The 19,274-nt window shown below is 34.2% G+C and overlaps 1 protein-coding gene across 1 annotated transcript; it reads right to left on the bottom strand.

The window, feature by feature from the left end:
* Nucleotides 1-16,876: 16,876 nt before the first annotated feature.
* On the bottom strand, nucleotides 16,877-19,009 carry LOC128210495 (ring-infected erythrocyte surface antigen-like). Its single transcript, XM_052914843.1, has 3 exons — nucleotides 18,520-19,009; nucleotides 17,648-17,766; nucleotides 16,877-17,221 (listed from the first exon to the last, which is right to left on the bottom strand). Exons 1-3 carry the CDS (start codon nucleotides 19,007-19,009, stop codon nucleotides 16,877-16,879), a joined length of 954 nt encoding a protein of 317 aa, XP_052770803.1.
* Between the last annotated feature and the right edge of the window lie 265 nt (nucleotides 19,010-19,274).

The following is a 19,274-nucleotide window of genomic DNA, read 5'->3' as shown; positions in this document are numbered from 1 at the left end:
AAAATATATTTTTTGCTGGAACTCTTTTGTCCTTAGTGAAAAAAAATGCGTACGGATATGCGATAATTCGTAGTTGTAATGGATATTCGCGCAGTGATTCAGAGTATGTAAATGGTCTGATCGGTCTTTAAATAGTTCTAAAAAGAGTGAAGCATTATTTCTTGAAAGGTGCGTAAAAACTGTTTTCTGGAGACATTTGAAGCGAAAATAATTAACTAGCGTTCTAAATATTGTCACAAGACAAGGTTTCCATGATGCGCTACAGACGACAGTCTTCAACAAGGGAGGTAATTACAATGTGGTGACCATTAAAAAAAGTTCCATACGGGCATTTTATCTTCGCCCGTGGGCAAGATATGAATTTCTAGCATGGTTAAATTAATGGATCTACTTATCTGAGGTGGGAGAAATCAGTTCTCCGATAATTTTTATAGTTTATTATTTACTCGTTTTTAGTGCAAACATTTTATGAACATTGATCAATGAACCTATGCACCTATGTCCCAAAAAATAGCGGAAACAATTTTAAATGAATTAGGACATGAATGCATGACACCATATAACTATATATTTAATGGAAATTTGAAAGTTCGAACGTGTTAGCTTATTGCGGATTGTCATTTGATAAAACATTTTTCTTAGTTTAAGAGTTTGTTTCATGAAACAAGGTTACTCAGTCATCCCGTATTGTCAGAGACTAGTCTGATTTGCTTGAAGACATGTCAAATTTCCAGGTAAAGAGTGACGACCACGCAAGATTGTTGAGAAATTTCGGAACCTGACTGGGGTAAAAGATCATCTCTCAATCTGTTAATTTATATGTGAAATTTCCGGGAAATTCGTATAACGTTTTACAATGACATACAGATACATCCTATTAATGTTCGTGCATTTGTTTTCGTCTGTAATTTGTTTTTATGAAAGAAAATGTTCGAACATTTAGCTTCCAAGATCAAGAAAACGTTTGAAAAACAGGATTACCATTTTTCCAATAAACGTTAAGTTGTTTATTTTCAAATATATCTTTATTTAAATTTATGCAACCTTTTTTCATTTTCAAAATATTTTGGCCTCATTATTGGTTCAAAGTGAAGTGTTTAGTTTTGATTACTAAGGTGAAGTGACTGAAATATATTTCAAAAGTAGTTCTTAGACTTGATATTTTCACTCGGTTTTGTTTCATTAATAAAACATATTTCATCGATAAGCATAATAAAACAAATACAAGCATTTCAATTAAAAATGATTAATAATCTACAAAACGATATTTAATTAACTGCAATTCAATTCAATTCAATTCAATTCAATATTCTTTTATTATATCACAGTTTACAATTAAGTAAAAGCATGTGAAAACGCAATATATATATATATATATATATATATATATATATATATATATATATATATATATATATATATGTTAACATGTTTATATGTATAATTATTTGTATTACGACGATGTACACATGAATAAGTCGAATAAACTGTCTGTTTTGTTCTGTTGTTAACACAGGTATAAATATGTGGGTTAATGGCGGCTTCACAATAGGTTTAGAGTTTATCATTATACAAAACAAATCTAATTAGTTAGGGGAATGTGGTTAGTTTAAATAGCATTATTTTGTATGACAAACCAAATTCTTTTATTTGAATTAGGATACAATATAATCGATATAGTTATGAGATATCAAATGAAAAACTATAAAATACATGATCAGATTCGTTTAAAGTGATTGACTAAGATTTTAACAAAATTTGCTGTTTTCCTTAAGGTATCCGGGTTCTTACAGTTTAAAACTTCACTAAAGTGTAAGACATTAGGTCTTGAGTAAAAGCGACTACTTATGTATTTTTTTCTGGTATGATTAAAAAATGGACATGTAAGTAAATAGTGCAGTTCGTCACCGATATCGTTTAGATTGCAAAACGTACACTTTCTATTGACATGTGGTACAGCATTCTGTCTCCATCTACCGACTTCGATAGGGAATTTATGATTACTAGTGCGGAAATGCAAGAATGTAAAACGTAGAGATTTGGGTAAAATATTAAGGTACTCCTCAAATTTAATATCAGACTTAAACAGAGAATACATTTTACCCTTAGACTAAAGATTAAATTGTTCAAAACAGGTTTGCTGAAATTGGTCTACAAGATTAGATTTCACAAGTTTACTGACATGTTTTACAGGTACTCTTGTTTGGTTATGCCAAACGTATGAATAACCCGTTGAATCAAGTATTGACTTGATGTAACTGGCCCAGACTGAATTATTACTATGTAAAATGCCTTTATATATCAACAAACTTCTTTCGAGTCATGGGATGAAACAAGTTTACTCCAGTAGCTAATCATTCTGGTTTTAACTATGGTGTTAAGGGGGTATCTACCCAGTTCCGAGTAGAGCATGCAACGTGGAGTACTTTTTCTAGTATATGTAATCCGTCGCATAAAAATTACAGCAAATGATCAACTCTAGTTTATGCGACATGTGTTCCGGCAATAAAGAATTAAAGATGCACACTTACTCCCAAACAAGATTTACAACAATTAATAATGTTTTTATATTCAAAAAATGAAGGATACCTAGTTTAATTTGAAAAAATGAGCATAAAACACGATATTTCTACCTGACGAGACTATAGTAGACCACAGTAAATCTTTTAGCATCCACCAATCATTTTATATTCATGCGCCCCCAGCTATTAAATACACGGTTAAAATATTGTTATCAGTAAGTAATATTTTCCATAGATGCATTATTTTGTAAGTACTTTAAAGTTTATCAGTCAAAATTGAGTTTGTTATACATGTATATGTCTTGATTTTGAATAAGTGTGCCACTTTAATGAATCAAATGTTTTAAGAGTGCATTGTAATACAAGATATGTAGAGTAATCTCCAGACCTTTCTGAAGACTTAGGAAGTACTTGTCGAACTGAAACTGTTAACAATTTTATTAAGAGTAAACATAGGTACACGAAGAAAATTTAGCAGCTTACTTTTTATTTTTTACTAATGAAATATGTCCTTTCCAGTTCAATCTACCGACAAGGAATACCAACATTTTGTAATTTTGTACTTTCAAATACGTTTAATTATTGGACGTGATATTGCTATCGTGAAAAACGAATTAAACATCCATTCTCAAAAAAATCTTGATTTTTTATCATAAAACAATAAGAAAATAAACAACCAAACATAAAATACCAGTATACCCCTTTTTGTGTCATTCCTCCTTTTTATACTAAAATTTAGCATAACAATTCAATGCCTAGAATGGAAATATGTTACTGGAATTAAACTTTTAATATATATGAAGCATTACACCATATGGTATTTGAAATGATGCACCATGTGTTTTATATTGTTGTTGTTACTTATGAATTTAAATGATCTACGACCGACCACTTCCACCAATCAAGAGAGCCCAACCCCTTCCGCCCCAAGTGTTTATCCCTACATATTGACATTAACACGGATGATGGCTGTCTGCATTTTATTTGAAAAGTAGAGTCAAACTATAAGGGCAATTGATATATTGACCGAACACTTTAAAAGTAAAACAATGCGTTAAATCTCTATGGTTCTTTTCTTTTATCATGACCTACCTTTGAAGTAAAAAATAAAAATCATACCGGTAATGAATAGTTCAATCAGACAATTGCGCTGCGTCAATACTGTGAACAAGTCATCAATTCTCAAACATCCATTAATACCGTATTGAACATTCGGATTGGTGCTAATAGACTGTTATTCCACGTAATGTCAATTGTTGGTCAGCAGGATATTCGAATAAATACCTCAAATTGAACCATAATGTATATAATGGTTGAAATCGTTTTTGTTTACCCTTTCAACCTCATACCGTTAAAATATGTACGCGTAATTTATTGAATGTTGGAGATTTGTGTCGTTTAACCATGTCTAATTTTAAGTTATTATTTTATTCTTTCAACGATTTTTGAGTTATGACCAACATATTTTGCACGATGACGAGACCAGAACTATAATAACTTTTTTAAGACATTCGAGTAATTTTAAATACTGTTGTTGTTTTTTTTAGAAATAACACATACTTTCTTTTCAAGACTAACTTTAATACAGTACAGTATAACTGTCCATTTGATACATGATTCGAAATATTAACAGACTATCGGCTAAATTGATATTATTTCCTTGACATGATTTTGCCTTTGAACATTTTACACACTTTAAAGACATAATTATGCAATTTTTATTTCAATTACTGGCCCAAATATCACGAAAGAACATAAGTCAAATATCAATTTCAAATCATGCTTTCACATAAAAGCATGTATGACAAACTATCTTGCGTATTTCTACTCTTTTTAAAATGTATTTACTTAAAGGATTTGTTGATAAAATCTTTTTGTCAATGCTAATTGTTAATGATTTACTTAACATGGTTTTGCCTCTTTAACAAATTTGGAAATCTAAATTATGCAGTGTTTTTTTACTTGCTCCAATATCACGAAAATAATAGGGTCAAATCACAATCACAAACCATTTTTAAAATTATGGATATGTTTACTCTTTTGAAAACGTATTCAATTGAAAAAAGATGAGTTTCTTTGGACTTTTGACCAACGTTTTTAATCATCTTTTTCTATGAGATAATGAACTTTTAAAAAGTTTAAAAACATATCGATATTAAACGTGATGAAATGAGATCAGATTGAAATTGAGATTTGACTTAAGTATTTTGGCATACTGGGGCCTTGTATATGGTATGCAAGGGTACATAATATTTACCTAAATTTTACACCTACATCAGTAGATTAATTTCAATAAATCTAAATCCACATAGTTAACTAAGTACATCATTTCAAAATCTATGGTTGAACCAATAATGTTTCTTTCTAACTTTCTGCCTAATTACTTAGTCGGTTTATTGAAGTTTGGAAGAACCAAGACATAAGACGAATGTTTGTATACACTTAAGTTTAGGAATGCACGATTAATCACTGTCGTTTTTGACTTTGTAATTTTTGGTGGAAGAACATAATGATTCATTTTATTTCCTTTTGTAAAGTTTTAATTCACTGGTGTCCATGGATACTTGAGTCTAAATTTTCTGAATATATCAGCTTTGCTTGCTATTGTAATAATAAACCATAAAAATGGACGTAATCCTCTGAAAATCTATGCTTGTTACTGAACGGCGCCAGCGCGAATGTCAATTGACTGGCTTCTGTTTTACATCCATTCAATATGGTAACACTAAGAAGCAATACTAACGAAAGCACCTAGAGCGCGTTTAGCAACACCAAGGGAAGCAAGTCAGGAGTACATTTCGAAAAATGCTGAGCAGTGGCTAGTTTGTGACATAGGTGAGGCCTATGAAAATGATTTATACTCAATAATAGTTGTTATTAAACTGTAAAATCGGTTACATCGTTGAGTATTAATTAGGTGTCACCATAACATTAGTTACGCTTTCAGTGGAAATAAATTATCATTGAAATAAAATTTGGATTTAAATTGACCTAGCCACATTAATGAATGTGTTGATGTTTTTTTTACCCTTTAAAAAACTCTCCAAGCTGTTTTCATGGAGGGCAGCCGCGGTGGCGTTGTTGTCATCTGGCCAGAAATATTGGTTGATGATCATTTCTGATCCTTACTAAACGAACGAGTGATGTCATCTGATAGCAACGCTTTCAATGTGTGTTTTGTTTTATTATTGGTAATTATATAATGCTTACTGTTAAAAAGTAAGTTTCACAACAAAAACAGCTCTGAGTACCTAATGCGTACTTTAAAAAGAACCGTATTGTGGCAAATACCCGCGTACATGTTACATCAGTGTTATAAAGGTATGACGGTCAAGTCACAAAACAATCAGTGAATCTGTACTGTTTTAGTTTGTATGTTGACGACCAACATATTGTCTTTTCAACCATTAAGTACGGCACGTAAAACGTCGATCAATATAGATAATAAATCGAATATGTTATAAATAACTGCCATCCCACTGGTTCAAAATGGCCATTACATATAAACACACATCATGACAACCGGTTGTTTTTCTCAGTACAGCATTCGATAGCAGAGGGTAACCACTGTTTCCATAATATTAGCAATGAAGGTGAAACACATTTTGCTGTATTTGGCAATTGCAGTTATACTGCATGAATGTAAATACACTGTAACAGCTGTGGAAATTGAATTTAAACTATTCACCAAGAATGACACAGTTACCGGAACCCTGCTTGAAGAGACGAGCTCTCCTAGCACTGTGGGATGCGCTCACCTCTGTCTTGGTAAGAGATCAGACGAATGCAGTGCGGTTCGGTACAGGCAACTCTCAAGGAGGTGCCAGCTTATTGCGCTGGATCCGAGCTCTAACACTGAATTTGCGGCTAGTTCAGAATGGCAGCTGTTTGTTACGGTTAGTGCAAATTTACAAGTCTTCAGCTTTATGCATAACAAAACACATTTGGTACCTGGTTACGTGTGGAGAAAACTATTTCATGTAGATAATCTTGTTTATACTGTGGCAATTCTTCCGTTTACCTACATGCTTTCATTTGTTACTAAATAGTCACGTGATACATTTTTTTTTTGTTTTATTGCAGGAATTACCAAGTCAACAAGATGTTTTTCTATTATATTTTTAATAAGTTTCCATTACCTTGCTACTAAACAAATGACGTGGGCAGATGCAAAAATGCATTGCAAAGAGGTTACGTGGGAATGGGCGACTGGGAAAGCATTTGTTTTGGAGGAAATGAGCAAACATTTGAGCCGAATGGTTCCACTTTAGAAAACTGTGTAACGAAATATATGGACGGAGTCGGATGGGCTGACCATGCATGTACAGCTACATTGTCAAATTCTGTGTATGTGAAAAGATTGTTTAAGTGCTCAATTACATATTTAAATGTGTTCCAATAACTAAGGAAATCATAATGGTTTATGTGTAAAAGTAATTTCATGTATTTGTTAAAATTGATATACTTGATAATTAACGTTGTAAAGCTGGAATGAATCAATGACAAAGTCCTTGATATCATTATTATTTTTATCGTTTTGGAATAACATGATAAAGAAATCCGTTTATTGTATAAAATCACATATAAAACACTCATTATATACATGGAATCACCCATGGACAAAGACACATAATGAGCCCATGGCATAAGAATTGCTATCATATAAGTTATATTAAGAAATTGCTGAGATATTCCAGAGGAATAAATTTGGTTCTGTTGATGTAATGATGTTATAAAGAAGTCTTTATTTAATTCTTTAACTTCATTTTTTTAAATCACCAAATGTAAATCGCCAGTTAATTGACTTGTTAAACATTTCGTCCCAGCATTAATGTATAATAGGTTTTTGAAATAAAAAATAACAATATACCTGATAGCTTCTGTATGAGTCGGACCTTCTATTAACCCATGATCTTTGCTTATCGTTTAAGATTTTTCAACCTTCGTGTTTTGGGACCCCGTTGATTAAATATGTTTCCATTCGTTACAGTCGTCTGACTGTGGTTACGTCTGAAATCAAGAGTCTACATCATTATAATCCGATATTGAAATTTTATCGCTGGTAAATATAATACCAGAATCCATCCAGTGTTAAAACAGAACTTCAAGACATTTATTACTAAATTACATACATTTATTGCCCTTCATATATTAAGTGGACAGTTGTCTTAAAACTCTTAACCATGATGGTTTATTTAAGGAATGAATTGCGAGCTTGATGTCATTATCGGGGTATGAACGCAATTGGGCTGGTCAAAGTGTGTAGAGTCCGTTTATTCTTTTAATCATGAAGAGTTATGTGTTATCAGTCTCCTACTAGCGCGTATGACAATTCAATGCTTGTTGTGGGGAAATACTTATTTGCCGATTTTTTCACCATCTGGTGTCTAGTCCCTTTAATAAACTAATTCGAGTGAAGAATAATGATTCAGTTTGTCTTTGGCAACACCAAGATGCTGTTGTTAGAAAATTAAACTGTTGGCCTCGTCTTATATATGTACTAAATAAGTCAAAATTTCAAATTTTCAAATGATCTCCCTTTGAATTAAAATAAGATTAAGCACATGGATGCATCTGCATATTTCCTGTTTCACACGATGTCAATGGGTTTGTTGCAAACACGTGAATGTATGCAACCTGGTTCTTCATGATCTTATGACATTATTTTCACACACTTTCTGACTTGACCCAGATATCAAGTAATATCTTTAAACAAGAGGGCCCTGAATGCCCTGTATCGCTCACCTGATCCAATAAAGATAATCAAGAATAACATTCTGATCAAGTTCCATGAACATATGGTCATAAATGTGGCCTCTAAAATGTTAACATGCTTTTCCTATTATTTGACCTGCTGACCTAGTTTTTGACCACACATGACCCAGATTCAAACTTGGCCTAGAATTATCAATTTAAACATTCTGATTAAGTTTCATGAACATACAGTCATAAATGTGACCTCTAGAGTGCTAACAAGCTTTTCCTATGATTTGACCTAATGACCTAGTTTTTGACCACACATGACCCAGATTTAATTTTCACTTAGAGATTTTTAATATAAACATTCTGACCAACTTTAATGAAAAACATTTATAAATGTGACCTCTAGATTGTTAAAAAGCTTTTCCTTAAATTTGACCTGGTGACCTAGTTTTTGACCGCACATGATCAAGATTCGAACTTGGCCTAGAGCTAAGCAATATATACATTCTGACTAAGTTTTATGAAGATACAGTTATAAATGTGACCTATAAAGTGCTAACAAGCATTTCCTATGATTTGATCTGGTGACTTAGTTTTTGACCGCACATGACCCAGATTTAAACTTGTCTTAGAGATTATTGTTATAAACATTTTGACTAACTTTCATGAAGATACAGTCATAAATGTGACCTCTAGAGTGTTAACAAGCTTTTCCTTCAATTTAACCTGGTGACCTAGTTTTTAATCGCACAATACCCAGATTCGAACTTGACCTAGAGAGTATTAAAATTAACATTCTGACCAAGTTTCTTGAAGATACAGTCATAAATGTGACCTCTATAGTGTTAACAAGCTTTTCCTTTAATTTGACCTGGTGACCTAGTTTTTAACCCCAGATGCCCCAATATCAAAATCGTCCAAGATTTTTATTGAGGGTAACATTCTGACCAAGTTTCGGTAAGATTGTGCCCAAATTGTGACCTCTAGAGTGTTAACAGTCAAATTGTTGACGACGACGGGCGACTACGACGGACGACGGACAGAGGGCGATCACAATAGCTCACCTTGAGCACTTCGTGCTCAAGTGAGCTAAAACATCGGTTTGGATTCATTTTTTTTATAAATGTCAGCTTTTTGAAATGTGTCAGTAAGGTTTAAAATTCATCGTTATAACATGAAGCTTTATTGCCTTAAACTATTCCAATGAATCTGAATTCTAAGAGCAATTGAAATGCTTTTGAAACACAATTTATAAATTCATAATAACTTTCGATTGGAACTAGTTTAAAGCCATATGAGACACGTGTTCTAGTGAGCTTCTTTTTACTGACCGCTCAAAGGCGGTAATCCCATTATTTATCGGTTAAGTATTAGTACTTTGTTCTCAAACTGTACATGCATATTTATCCAGACTAAAAAAATTCCGTATTACCACTATGAATTCAGCTGGTAAGTATCACAGAAACTGAACAACTAGAGTGGATGGATATTGTTTATGTTGCCGTACTAATGATATTGAATATGATTTTGATTTTATTTTACTTTGTTGTTACAAAAAAAGTATAAATCGTGTTAGTAATTTCTACTTTTATTGAAATCAAATGACAAGCATGAATTAATAAAACTAGTACTACATGTTAAAATAACTCATTAGAAATAATTTTTGAATGTTGAAAGAAATGTCTAGTTCAGCCTCCATTTTTTGTTATAAATAGAATGTGAAGCGTTCGAATGACAAATTAGAACAACATATATGTATATATTATATGTAATACCCTTTACCAATACATGTTCTGTTCTGTTCATGTATTCCAGAGAGGCCCATGAGGGCCTATGCTCTTCTGGCATGGCTATTGTGGTCATTTTCAATCCAGAGCATGTATGTATGGGTAAAAGGCAACAAATATGAAAAACGTTGCACGTTCAACATCTGAGGACAGAAAGCGTTGTAAGCAGATTTGTTGCTTGAACTATTTAAGTGTGCCACGTTAAGGTCATCTGACAAATAAATGCTTTCAAAACTGTACTCATGGTCAAAATTTCATTTTTGTAGCTTTAACGATAAAAAAAAATGGTCAAAAGGACAAAGTCAAGGTCATCCAAGGAAAACATTGATGCTCGTTTGCAAAACTGTACATAGGTCCAAATACCCCGGGGCAGAGCCAGTTTTGACCCCAGGGGCATAATTTGAACAACCATGGTGGCAGACCACTAAATTATGCCTTAATCAAAATAGCAAGTGGCTGCATAGCTGGTTCAGACAAAAAGATTTTCAAACATTCACAATTTAAATAGTATAGCAAACCTGTGAACCCTGGGGCGTGGTCAGTAATGACCCCGGGGGCATTAATTTAACAATCATTCACAACCAATTTTGTTTAGATGAATGCGCGAACTACAGACACTTTGGCCAATAGAGCTAAACAATGGCCTATGGTCTTTGGCCTTTCAACAAGAAAAAGGCAGAGTAATTTTCAAAATTACCTGCAGAATCAAAAAGCAAGTTGTCTCCCTTTAATCCTAGACATGACTTTACATGTATATTAAAATAGACAATTCGCCCATGCAGACTTGACTAAATATAGGTTAGCTAAAAAAGCAATATTTTAAACTTTGATCTACTAAATAAACATAATCTAGGCATGCATGGGCGGATCTGGATCTTTTAGAAAGGAACCAAGCTCTGATGGATATCTAAATACTATTAAAAGTTTTATCGATATGCAATCAAAACTGAAGACTGTATCGTGTTCACAAGCAATTGTTTACGGACGCACTGACGCACGCACGGATGCACGGACGCACATATTACGTTCACATAACCATCGCATAAGCTCTTCTAAAAACCCATAAATAAAGGAGTTTCGTTCTTAACTTTGGGGATGGAACAGAATAGATTAAAAGTATCTTCCATGGCCGAGAGTGTAAGATAGGTTCATTCCGACCCGAGCGTAGGGTGTTTTGCGGAAACGAGGTTTACCGAGTTTCCGCAAAACACCCTGCGCGAGGGTCGGAATGAACCTATCTTACACGAGCGGCTATGGTAGATGCTTTTTCTCCCACCTCAGTTAAACAAAATTTAGTTAAAATGTATTTTTTGCTGGAACTCTTTTGTGCTTAGTGAAAATAATTGCGTACGGATATGCGATAATTCGTGGTTGTCATGGATATTCGCGCAGTGATTCAGAGTGTGTTAATGGTCTGATCGGTCTTTAAATAGTTCTAAGAAGAGTGAAGCATTCTTTCTTGAAAGGGGCGTGAAAACTGTTTTCTGGTGACATTTGAAGCGAGAAATAATAAACTAGCGTTCTAAATATTGCCACAAGACAAGGTTTCCATGATGCGCTACAGACGACAGTCTTCAACGAGGGAGGTAATTACAATGTGGTGACCACTAAAAGAAGTTCTATACGGGCATTTTATCTTCGCCCTTGGGCAAGATAAGAATTTCTAGCATGGTTAAATTAATGGATCTACTTATCTGAGGTGGGAGAAATGTTTTTCTACATTGTCGGCAAACTACGACTCTCTTCCGTTACACTTCATACTTACCGATAGACAATTAAGTGAAATCTTCTTTTAATGAATATGCATGAGGAAGGGGAGGCAACTTTTCTTCGAACAAAATTCGCATGTAACAATTAAATATATTTCGATAACCTAAGGGTTAGAGACTTCCATGGCCTTGTGGTCTTGACAGCTGACATATGTTATGGTACTGAAAGGCGAACCTGGCTCAATTCCGGTTTCCGCCAGAAAATATTTTCGCAATTAAAGAATTAAAGTTGGCTTTGACTTCTGAGCTTTCGATTGGAAATTAAATAAATAACCTCAGGCAAAATAAAAAATACTTTCGAAGTAGTTTTTGCACTACCGGTATCAGAGAGTAAAGTAGTTATAATATCAGTGTTTTCAGACGCATTACCAGGAAAATATATTTTTTTCTGACAATAAATGAGTTAGCTCATTCAATGTATTAATTGAAACTTGGTCGACATGTCTCTATAGTCCTTCATAATTGTTGGGTTACGCTTTGGCATTCGTTCCACAGTTCTCTTGTTCAAAGTAACGAATAAAGCCTAATTTGAAATAGTAATTAATGCTATCATAAACTGTTATTTTTTGTCAATGACAGTCAGATTTCATTAATGAGCGCATCTGTTTAAAAAGATACTTGAGTGACTGATGATTGGAACAGAGACACCATTGATTCACATTTTGAAGTATTGGAATACAATTGAATTATCTCACCTCATCGTATGACATACTAAGTGTTTACTGGTTTTATTTTGTTCCTGAAATATGAAATAAATAAAAAGAGAGCTTTCTTACTTTGCGACAGGTTTATGTTTGCTTGACAATATAAAGCATGGCAGATACAATAACACACCGAAACATGTTTGATACATTTATACCTTTAATTAAGTTGTTTGATCGTCCGGCAACGGATAAAATTTATATGGATAATTATAATGAACACATTAGAGGATAGTGGGCATCCTTTTCGTACACCTCCTTCAATGTCGACGAGGTCAAAAAGGTAACTATTAATTAAAAACAGCTTTATATCTCCTTATAGACTGTAATAATCGATTGTTTAAGCGAGTTGCCTAAATTGAAGAAATCAGGTGCCTTCATTGAAGAAATGTCATCTAAATTATCAAATGCTTTTTAAAAGTCTGCACAGAGTAGCAATTCGTGGTTGTTATTTTAGTTTAAATTATCCATTTGCTTCTTATTTCTGATATGAGTTTTATACTCCCAGACAGATATAGGCCAGAAAGTAATTGTGCACGTCTGTCCCGTCACGTCATACATTTTTGTGATGCATAAAACTCGTATTGCAACTACACATATGAAACTTCATAGCATTTTTTGTCAGCTTAGGCAATCCTGCACCTGCATTTTTGTGATATTTAAATGTTTTTAATAAGAGTTATGACTCTCGACCGAAAAACGGCATACAACCTAATACATATCTACTTGTATAATAAAATCGCTGGGGCAAATTGCAACATCAAAACTATATATACAGTTACATTATCTGTGATTTATTTTAAGATATAAAATTATTTAGCTACATATTCGTTCTGATTGTCCATTATTCAAACCAAAAGTGTCCATTATTGGAACATTCGACAGTGGTAGCCAGTAAGCAGAAATAATGTGCGTTATATAGTACACTATCCTACATAAATTACGTCTTTGATGAACCCTCTCGTTCTTGTGCGATAGCTGGTTCTTGGTTTGGCCGTGATTCGACCGGGTCTTTGGACATGTGTAATTTCAATTTGCCGTTACATAGTACACTTTTCTGCATAAATTACGTCTTTGATGAACCCTCTCGTTCTTGTGCGATAGCTGGTTCTTGGTTTGGCCGTGATTCGACCGGGTCTTTGGAAATGCGTAATTTCAATTTGCCGTCAGATGACAACTACAAAGTGTGAGCTTTAAACAAGAACGACACGACGATGATATTTTGTACTATTTTGAACCCGCTCTTACTTTCAAATCAAACGTCAACGCGCACAGTGCTTGGACACACAATCAACGACGTTATTTCTGAACATTTTGAATTGACGTTACCGTTGCATACGGCTTGTATTTCTGAAAATCAATTGTCAATTTATATAATTTTATGCTTATACTTAAAAAAGAAAAAAACGATCGTTTCGGTGTAAGATCGCAATATCAGTTTAAAATGCCGAAGCTGAAAAAAGTAAGTTTTTCAGGAGAAGGAAAAAACCGTTTCTCTGAAAAATTAAAAACACTATACACATCTAACATGGACCTAAGTAAACACATTTTTAGCATTTTTTAGGAAATAATATATGTGAATATTAAAATACTTGTATTCAATCAAAATTGTAATTTCGGTATTTTCTGATTTAGGAAAATGCATATTCGGTTATTACCAATGCAGCTTTGGCAATTTGAATTTGAATCGTGCAGCTTCGGCATTTTATTGTATGAGCCTTAACAAAATTAATTCAGCACTGTTGCTTAGATAGTGTGTTTTTATAATTGTTCCTTATCCGGGTATCCTCATATGTTTAATTAGGGCATTATACTTTGAAAAGACGGTATCTGCGTAACTTTAATCGATATTTAATTCGCATGATAGCACTTATATTGATACCCAATTAGGGGAACTACACGATACGTACAACATATTTCTAAGAAAGTACAGCCATTTACTATATTTTCTGTTTTATAGTGACATGACACTAAACAGATAAAAACAATCAAAGGTACTGTATGCTAAAAAGAGTTTATTCAATTGGCAATCTAGCTAGTTATTTGCGAGATATTCTCAGTTTTAGTCATGTTAATCTAAAACCTTACAAAGAATTATATGTATGAACTATAAAAACAACATGTACTTACGTGACATATTTATTTTTCTTTAAAACAGGTATCACAACAAAAGGAAAGAACAGATTAACTAAATGAAATTATTTGGCATTCGTATCTTCAAATGATCAAGACCTGCAAATTAGCCAGTCATCGGTTTTTGCCGATCAATATACACTACAAATGGTTTTGACGCAGATCAGATGCAGAGTAAATCGGCGTCTGGGTTGAGTAAAAACTGTTTGCCACTGAGACTATGTGATAAACGACAAATCAAATCACAATCATATTTCAAAATTCAAGACAACAGTTGAAGCAGATAAGCTCAACCAAGTGCATCAACCACCTACATTGACAATATGCATTAAAAAGCTTGATCCTTCTCAAGGCGTTAAGTTTTACGAAATATTTAAACTGATTTGATCCAGGTGAGATGCTGAGTCATCTGGATTCCAACTGCAAAACCCTCAGATTATATTCTTCAGCAACAAGAAAGGACACCTTTATTCAAAGACACAACTTATTTTAAAACGAACTGTACCTTTTTACAAATACAACTTAATAGTATTTAGCATACTGAAAACCAAAACAGCTACCATCCCTTCTTTTGGATAATCTTTGAAAAAAAATAACAATTCACAAACAACAATAATCATTCAAGTCTTGACAAAGTAATACAGTTTCTATGAGCAATGAAATAACGGCTATAACTGTAACAAGAAAAACAGTTCTAACAATAGCAGCAAAGTAACTTATATAAAAACTGATAGGTCAAGCATTCACTCATATGTGCATATATACCTGAAGTCCATTTACATAGTTCTTGTACAAATATTATCAGACAAGACAGCTGTTTAGCATTAAACTTATTCTTAGTCATTGGTTTCAGCTACCATCAAATACTCAACTACGCAAGTCCAGATACATTAAAGATGACCTGTTAAGAACGGAGTTGGTCAAGACCAATTGATGCAGTTAAATTTTGACATACTTGTGATTTGTCAGTGCAATGGAAATAGCGCGCTGAGGCGACAACAAAAATACCTTCAAGGCGTGTAATCAGTGTCTGTACTGTTTGCATCATAGTGGACAACATTCTGGTGTTTATGACAAGTTTCAAACAGTGGACATATCGTTATTAAATGCAGTCTAGTAGGATCTGCACTGTTTTCAATGTATAAATACCCTATTTCCGGCGACGCACTGGTGCATTTTAAGGCATCTGTAGAATTGAGCATCAGCAAAAGAGTTATCATAAACGACAGTTCATGTAAACTATCAAACGTATTGACAGGATTTTGCGTTTTGAGTACACCACATTTACAATGAAACTTATAAAACACATTCATTGATCATACCTGTGTGCCCACAGACGAACCAAGTTAATGATCGAACACATGCATAGGGCTTACACAGGCCTGCACATACCATACTAATGCAACCCATCAAATGTAGGATTGTGCAAAATACTTATTCGTGTAAATCAGCCAACACATTTACATGATTTTTCCTGAGTGTGTACACATCTGATCCATGTAAATCATTTAACACATTCATGGTATCATAAAAAATCATACACAAAATGTATCCAATCAATACATCAAATCCGTCTGAGTGCAGTCGTACGAAAACAAACCGTAGGACATTACAAACAGTGATGGCCCATATCAACCGCCGCATTGAAAAGGCATCTAATGAAGGTCAATACTATTTGTAATGATAGCGCAAGGCAGAGTAGGTGCTGATTGCTGGCAAACAGTGTCATCCCTGATCAGATGCCGCATTTTCATTGCGGTGGCTGGTTTGGGTCTACGCTGTTTGCGACATTGTAAATTAGGGTTTTCGTACAACGGCGATCATTAACATGCCAAAAGCAAACACTTTGAAACTTTTGAAATCTGATATCAATGTACACGCAAACGAACCCACGTGATAAATTCTTAAGCAGTGTACATTAAACCTTTGTTTACAGAATACTTATATGCAATATCCCGTTTTTCCAAACTGGATTAAATATGCTAACTGTTTGGACCTAGATCTGATGCTGAGTATTTAGGCATCTGTACTGGTATACAAAATGTTGGCCAATTTGACTCTGTGTTACCTCGAAATAGAAAAATACTTTCAAAACTTCAGAACAGACAAGTAAAGGACGATTTTGCCCCAGGATGAGAGTTGTTTACTTTTGTACGTGTTCTGCAACCCCGTTGAGCACAATCAAAACATTCACTGCCAATAGGTCTCAGCTTTCAGCATGTGGTAACTGATCATAATACGCATGGTAGTCTTTTGGAATCTTATTTTATCTGCTGGAGGTGCTGATACTTGGACTTTTTCAGGACCAGTGGCTTCACATACGCTGCTGGAACGTATTCTGTAAATGAATGTGATGCGTTTCTTGGCTTCCTTAATTCACAGAACTCCCTGTCTGAGTAGTTGAGCTTATATAGTATGTTTCCATCTACAGTATATTTAAGCACTCGTATATCCGTGACAACTGGTGTTCCTACACCATGCCCAGGCCATATACTTGTGTAATACAGCAATTTGGAGTAATCCTTGAAGAAATGATGATCAACATACTCCACCTTGTATGGTTCATCTCCACTTTCTCTTGATTCTTCAATCAATTCTACATATTTCTGAGGAATATAAACATCCTTTTTCTTTATTTTTCTACCTATAGTTGCATGGACACTGTCACATTCCATGTAGGTGTGTCCTCTTTCAAGAAATTTCTGTTCAATCTCTATCTTATGAGAAACTGCAAACCTCAGTAATGCACATGACAATATGATGTTTCGATTTTGGTAGGTGCAACCATCACTGTATAGTATCACCTTTTCTATATCATTCAGATCTAACGTTTCCATGTAGTCAATTATGCATGTTGCAAAAGTACTAGAGCTTAGATCTGCAGCAGTTTCGTTCCAGAAGTAGTTCATTACTGCTTTAGTTGAAAGGTCAAACAATGTAAAGTTGTGACAACATAGTTTTGTTTTGTAAAACAAACAGCTGGCTTCTAATTTTGGACATAACAGAAGACTTTGGAGGTCCATTGTGATCACCTTTTGTTTGCCTTCGTTGATTGCCTTTTCTTTGTCAATCCTTTTAGAATCTGCCGCCTCCGTTTTCTTACGTATGTGATCATTGTACTTTTGTTCATCCACAGTATTCACTTTGAATCCTGTACACAGATCACATTGATCTTTCTTGGGTTTGTAAAATGCAAGATTCATTTCATGAAATAGCTTTGTAAATTGTGTTATACCATACACTGGTTCATTCCTCGACTCAATTGTTAGTTTGTAATGTTTGTATAACTCTCTCATACTGGCAAGCTCTGTTTCCAGGTATAATTTAGACGTTCGCGCCCTACAATAGTGTGATGGCATTTTTGGTATTTCTTGAAGAAATTTTGTTGCTGAATCTTTTGCTTCTGTTTTCGTGTTTTTACCTGGAGTTTCTTTCTGTGAATTTCCTGGAATTCCGTGTTCGGACTCATTTTCATTTATCCAATTATACACAGTATCTTCTTTTAATGCTAGTGTTGCTAAAAACAGTGACTTGCATACTGCGTATCTCTGGTCATCTACTCTCAAGTAGTATGAATACGAAAACTTTCGTCTACTGTTTTCACCTGTCGTGCGTCTAGCTACATCATTTTTTGATACCAGGCTTAAAACGTATACCTTCTTTTCTCTCCAATTCATGTTTTTCCAGAACATATTAAAGATTTCACCCCTTGCGTGTTCATCTATCTTTGAACATTGCCTCCCTCCCCAGCCTTTATCACATCTTTTTGTACAGTTCTTCGGATGCATACTTTTCTCTGGACGTTCATCACAGTATTTTGATTTTCCGTCTCCACCTTTTTTAAAACCAAAATACTTCTTCCCCTGCATTCGTAGTAATTTATTTTTTTCAAAACCAGATTTACCTAATTCTGGGTCATTTTCATTTACAGTTGTCTCAACTTCCTCTACCCGCTCTATTATGTCAGGAAAAGAAGCCTCTCTTACGTTCTCTTCACTTTCCACACCGACAGCACCTTCAATGTTGCTCTCAATGCATAGGGTTTGGTAAGTCTGTGCATTCAACTCTCGAGTCTCAGTATGACTTCCTGCACTATCAGATTCACTGTCAGAACATGCACTGTTATCTTCTCTTTTCCTCTTTAATGTCCAATCTGGATCGTTAACATCATCATCCAAATCATAAAAGTCATCATCGTTATAAGAATCATCAGTGTCTATATTGTTATTAGTATCGAATGTGCTTGATTTCATTAGATTCAATGTAGATCTACTTGCATCTGGTTCTGCATGAAGTGAATTTGTCACTTCCATCTCGGACTCAATACTTTTAACGGCTTCTTTGGTCTCGTTTTCATCATGATGAAAGTCTTGCTCTAACCGATTTAGTGCCATCGCTACTAACATTTTCCCGCGAAATCCCGCCATTTCAGTAATTGACTATTGGTATTCCTGGTTCGCACTTCGGACAGTGTATACCATTTTCTCTTAGGTCATCAAGATGAGAGTTATTCAGAGCTTCATCAGGAAACGTTGCATGTATACACTTCAAGTGATAGTAACGTTCACAGTCATTAAAATGACACCTAACATACAGTTGTCCATCTGGCAAAGTTATGAGGTATGGCCCGAAATCGACAATTTGTTCCAGAATATAGAT

This window comes from Mya arenaria, chromosome 12 (genome assembly GCF_026914265.1).
Source record: "Mya arenaria isolate MELC-2E11 chromosome 12, ASM2691426v1".
NCBI classification, from domain to species: domain Eukaryota; kingdom Metazoa; phylum Mollusca; class Bivalvia; order Myida; family Myidae; genus Mya; species Mya arenaria.
The sequence above is the reverse complement of the archived record's forward strand: the minus strand, read 5'-3'. Positions and strand labels throughout refer to the sequence as shown.

Coding starts and splice junctions, on each gene's coding strand:
- LOC128210495 (XM_052914843.1), bottom strand. CDS start 19,009: ATGGCACTAAATCGGTTAGAGCAAGACTTTCATCATGATGAAAACGAG. Junction 17,767..18,519: donor TGAAAATGACCCAGAATTAG/GTAAATCTGGTT, acceptor ATCTGTGTACAG/GATTCAAAGTGAATACTGTG. Junction 17,222..17,647: donor TCAACGAAGGCAAACAAAAG/GTGATCACAATG, acceptor TATATTCCTCAG/AAATATGTAGAATTGATTGA.